At 37.1% G+C, this 5,676-nt stretch overlaps 1 protein-coding gene across 1 annotated transcript; it reads right to left on the reverse strand.

The window, feature by feature from the left end:
* Positions 1-1,051: 1,051 nt before the first annotated feature.
* LOC147524107 (uncharacterized) lies at positions 1,052-1,456 on the reverse strand. Its single transcript, XM_086573614.1, has one exon. It carries the CDS (start codon positions 1,454-1,456, stop codon positions 1,052-1,054), a length of 405 nt encoding a protein of 134 aa, XP_086429740.1.
* Between the last annotated feature and the right edge of the window lie 4,220 nt (positions 1,457-5,676).

A 5,676-nucleotide genomic window follows, 5' to 3' on the forward strand; every position in this document is an offset into this window, starting at 1 on the left:
AACACAGTCGAGTACTCAACTAAATACGCCATCTTTTGGCATTCCCTTTTGCCATTGACCTTGTCTGAGTTGCAGGTCCTCTAGCCATTGACCTTGTTTGAGTTGCAGGTCCACCAGCCATCTTCTTTGGAGTTGTGGTATTTCTGGTTTGTCTAGTATTTATGGTATGAGTTGCAGGTTGAGCCATTTCTGGTTTGACAGAACTTGTTGATGATGCATTGGTTCGGGTATCCATTGGATCAACTACTGCTGGTATGGATGCTGCTGCTAGCATTGGATCAACTGTTGCTGGTGTGGATGCTGCTGGCATGTTTGATGCTCGATGCTGTTGTTGTTGGTATGGATGTTGATGCTAGCATTGGATCAACTTCAGGTATTAGATCAACTGCGGATGCAGTGTTACTAGGAGCTGAGTGCTCAACATCTGTTAAAGTAGTTGGATCAAGTGGAGCACTCCATCTACCTTTTTTCTAACCAGGAAGCTATGAACATAAATAAAGAAGAAGTTAACTTAGCTATGAATATAAATGGACACAAAAGAACATACACAAACAATTACCTTTGTGAATATGGCACCATTTGGACCAACTAAGTTTAAAACACCTCTTGGTACAATTGGATTCTTGTACTTTCTCACTTGTTAAAATGAAGAAGTTAAATAGACCTTCAAACAACATAAAATAAATTTTTAAAAGGAATACTTACATGTTCTAGGGGTATTTCTTTAACAACATTATCTTTGGCTTTGGCTTTGGCTTTCCTTTGGGGAATACTTACAGTCTCATGTATGACATCATTCATTTCCACATTCATGTAATTACCAGTCATTTCTTCATTCATAGGAGTGTCATCATTTACTTGGTTTTCCTGTAATGAAAGTTAGTGAGTACTTAAAGTAATTAAATAACTAAAATTTAATGCAAGTAAGAGACTTACAGGTGCATTAGGTATCTCTTTACATCCTTTCCTGTTGTGGCCAACCTTCTTACATCTTTGACAAGTCATTTGTCTACCTTTTCTACTAACAACATCTGCTTTCTTACTTGGTGATTCATGGAAGTACGTCCTTCCTCTGCAGCTTCTTTGGCCTGCCTGACATTCTCCTATTCTTGGGTGGCAAAAACTTTGGAACATTGGTCTTTATCCAGAGATTCTCACCATTCATGGGTCTGAGAAAGTGTGAGTATGCCTTCTTATTGCTTTCAACAAAATACCAGTGTGCAACATATTTCTCTGGTTCATCTCCACTGTTAAACATTGCAGCAATGGAATGACAACAAGGAATTCCACTGAGTTCCCACAGTCTACAAGTACATGTCTTCTGTTTCATGTCCACTATATAAGTTATCGTATCCCTTTTGATTTCAAACTGTTGGTTCCCAAAATAAAATATCCTCCAGTGCCTATATTCCAGCTTGTTTGCCTCTAACTTTTCTCTAGCTCTAGGGCATATCATATCTTTTTTTAGGTAGGCAAGCGAGGTTTTTAGAGAGGTCCCCTACCCCTTTTCATAAAGTAAAAATAAAATTCCAGCTTGTTACAATCTCACATATTCTCGCATCATATCTAGTCTCTTGACCATTCTTTCCATCAACTTCATTCTAATCTCCTCAAACATAAAGATTATTGGTTTACTCCTAGCTTCAACAATTGTCCCATTAAACACTTCACACATGTTGTTCTCAACAGCTTCACAACTAGAGTGAGTTCCAAAAAAGGCCATTGATCATTACTACACCATAACAGGATATTACTAACAGCAAAAAACCGTTGCTAATAATTTTCGCAACTCTTTCTAAGCGTTGCAAATATGGCGGGGGTAAAGTGTTGGAAATGTTTGCAACGGTTAAAAAGCGTTGCGAACAGAACTTTCCAATGGTTATTAACCGTTACAAACAGAAATTTCCAACACATATTAATGGTTGCAAGAAAAAATTTCCAACGATTTTTAAGCGTTGCAAATATTATTTGTAATGCTTGTTTATGCCTTACAAAACTTTAGCAACGCTTTTAAATTTGTAACAGTTATGAACCGTTGCTGATGGGTTGCAAATAAAAAAAAAAATAATTTCTCATATTTTGTAGCAACCAGCTAAACCTGCCTCATTTTATTAGGACACACTTAACTTGCAAAAATAACACTACTTGTTCTATATTGAAACAAACATCTCATTTCCATATTAAAACAAACATCTTAATTCCATGATAAAGTCCCCATTGCCTTTTCATACCATTTGACAAGTAAATAATAGCAAACACAAGCAAAAGACTGAAAAAAAATAGGATATTCGTTAAACCATATATGTAATATAACTTCAAAATATTTTCTAAGAGTTACAAATTCATATTTACAAATAAGGGTAACATATTCAATACGATTTTCCAAGAAATCTTGAATCATTGCAATACCAAGTATTGGTGATGGCTTTACTCACTATAAATCCTAGTGCGACTCCACAAAGTCTATCTAATTCCTAAAAATTCACAAAACAAATAATGAACTTAGAAATACAATAGTACTAATTAAACTCATGCAATTAATTAAATATTTGAAAATCCACCTAAAGGAAGTAAGAAATTGAACAAATGAGAAAGTGGATGATGGAATTTTAAGTTTTAACCTTGATGAGGAGCTTGAGGTGAGCATGATCATTTGATTGGGGAGCAATTATTTTGGTTTGCTTCTTGCTTTTCCCTCCATCAAATTGATACCCTACACAACACACTAAACGACAACAAAATGATCTATCTAGCTATTCTAAAAGGCTTTGAAACACTTTATATGTCACACCTCAAATTTCGACAGAATTCGGAAAAACAATATTTGTTCCCGACTCTTCGATTTTCGAGGTGTGACGCACTCTCAACTTCTAAAAACCCATAACAGTTTAAATATGCAGAAAATTAAAAACCAATAAGAATTTAACATTAAACAAAAGTCTTCTTCATTACAAAACTTCACAAATAAGATTAGGTTACAACTCTCCTTTCAATAACTATTTAATTAAAATTACAAATGAAAATACAAAAAACATTGTCTAGACTGAAAATCTATATCACCTCAAGGGAAAACAAAACATATCCTGAAATGCAACGCTAACGCAAACCACAAGCAGCAACCAACCTTCTTCAACACTAAACCTGTCAAGACTTATCAACTATGTTCATTTAATGAACACACCCGATAAGCAAACATGCAAATCGGGTCAGCATTATAAAAATGCTGGTGTGAGTAGCTCTAGAATACAACATATACTTATACATATACATGCACAATCCATAAGGCAGTTAGTTCCTCCACCGAGGCGCCTTAACTCCCAACAACTAATACGACATTCTTCACTACAATAAGTAAGGCAGGTAGTTCCTCCACTGAGGCGCCTTAACTTCATACTAACCACACAACAAACCATACGCATAATAAAAAGGCATTTAGTTCCTCCACGAGGCGCCTTATTCTAACTAAACTAATAACCAGCCAAGCATATTCTATACTTACCGCATTTCATGCTCAATTATAGAGTGGGTCGTCTCTGCACAAGTAATTAGTTTGACCCACCCTTCTGCAAAACCATATACGATCATCTATCTAAAGATATATCATTAAACAACATATTACCATAATTATATTAATTAAGGCTTTCTTTACGTGTCCCTAAAATCACGTCGTAACTATGTCTTACCTAGTTTCCCTGGCTACCACAATTGCTTCCCAACGCCGAACATGTACATCCACATGCCTCCCCTTACATAATGAACCACTCCGTGCGTAACTACCCTGAGCGGGATGCCGCACACTAGGTAACCCTCACACGAAAGCCATTATGTAAGTACTGCCACTATTTGGCATAAAATATCGCGCGTCTAGTTCTAATTTTGCGAATGGAATAATCAAGCCACTATTCGACTACGCCTGAAGGGCCATTCAGATTCACTAAAATGCTAGAAGGGCCAATCAAATTACTTACGCCAGAAGGGCCATTCAGATTCACTGGAACGCCAGAAGGGCCAATCACATTACTTACACCAGAAGGGCCATTCAGATTCACTAAAACGCCCGGAGGGCCAATCATATCACATACGCCCATCACAAAGGCAAAACACATGAGTTGTGGTAGCTAGGTTCTAGGATTTTCGTTACGTAATTTATTCAGGTGTCATACCTTTATATCTTAGAATAATTCTTATTCTATCTCATGCCAATATACTTAATTGTACTAAAGCTCAACGTTTCTCGTTATAATACAATCCACATTATCACATGCCAATACTATTCATTGCACGATATCCAAATATTTCTATATCAAATCTCGAAACTTACTATTTCACGTGCCAATTATATATTGCACTACACCATATGGAATATCTCAGCCTTCATACATACTACAATTCATTTAAGTAGCAACTCATAATAATAATCAATCATGAAATCTATTCGTTCAATATATTTATGTGAACTCAAGTCACCCTCAAAGCCCAATACTAAAGTCCATGAATATAAGTCCGTATATAATTCAATTCTCATAAAAAAAATGTATATATCTAAGTCTTATAAGAATTCCCCTCTTGTTACGTGCCAATCTTATATGTTTTACACACTACTCACGTTCAATCTTAATTAAATAATGACAAACAAAAATTATACTCTTTTCGATAATATTTTATTACTACCTTTGTCCATATTCTTAAATATGTGAAAATCTGGAAAAAGTCAACATTCCACAGTCAATGGTCAACAGTCAATGATCAACGGTCAAAGTCAAAGTCAACATGTCATTGTCAAAGTCAAACTGTCGTTTCCATGTTCAACAGTTCATGGTCATAGCCATGGTTCATGGCTAAGGTCAAAGGTGCATGACTCATGGGCTCATGACTAAGGAAACGGTTCAGACTCAACTAGCCGAGCCCAAACCCCAAACCTTAGAACCAAAAAGTCTAAATGTTGAAAGACCCATTTGGATCTCTATTCAGTCCTATGGACTGGCCCCAAACAATATTAGAAACTGGCCCAAAAACTTTAAACTGAACTGGCCCAAAACTAAATAATAGAATCTGGCCCAACCACTAACTCATGTTTAGGCCCAAAACAATAGAAATGAATCCGGCCCAACTAACAAAACCAAAAGACTTTGGCCCAAAGCCCAAGCCCAAACCGACCAATAGTGTCATCTTCTCCATCAGCAGCTCTCTTCCTCCACTGCCAGCCACCACTAATCAACCCCCCTCAAAATTCCAAACCTAACCGAAAATGATTAGGGGAAAAACCCCCAACCACTTTAACAAAAGTGAAATCCCCAACTCATTAAATCAATACCCTTCCTCAAATCTAGATCTGGATTCGCACCGCCATTAACGCTCCTCCGGAGCTTCAGCAGCACCACCTCACTACACGACCCAATTACCAACAACCCTTCCCAACTAAAAGAGTTCAAACAAGTCAATAGGATTTCTTTCCTTTTTCTGGGCAACGACATTAGCGCCTGTTCAAAGCTTGAACAGAGCTTCAACAGCCCCACCCAAATCCGGCATTCAAACCTCCCAATACAACTAATCCAACCACATTTACCTTCACACACACACACACAGTCCATCCAACACTACAATCTTCTCATACAATCCGATAGTAAACCATCGATTTCAAACCCGGCAGTTTAACCACCGATCTCCCAACCCGAC

Source organism: Coptis chinensis, chromosome 1, assembly GCF_015680905.1.
Source record: "Coptis chinensis isolate HL-2020 chromosome 1, ASM1568090v1, whole genome shotgun sequence".
Taxonomy (NCBI): domain Eukaryota; kingdom Viridiplantae; phylum Streptophyta; class Magnoliopsida; order Ranunculales; family Ranunculaceae; genus Coptis; species Coptis chinensis.

What these genes read in the sequence shown, in the direction of transcription:
- LOC147524107 (XM_086573614.1), bottom strand. Translation starts at nt 1,456, where the DNA reads ATGATATGCCCTAGAGCTAGAGAAAAGTTAGAGGCAAACAAGCTGGAA.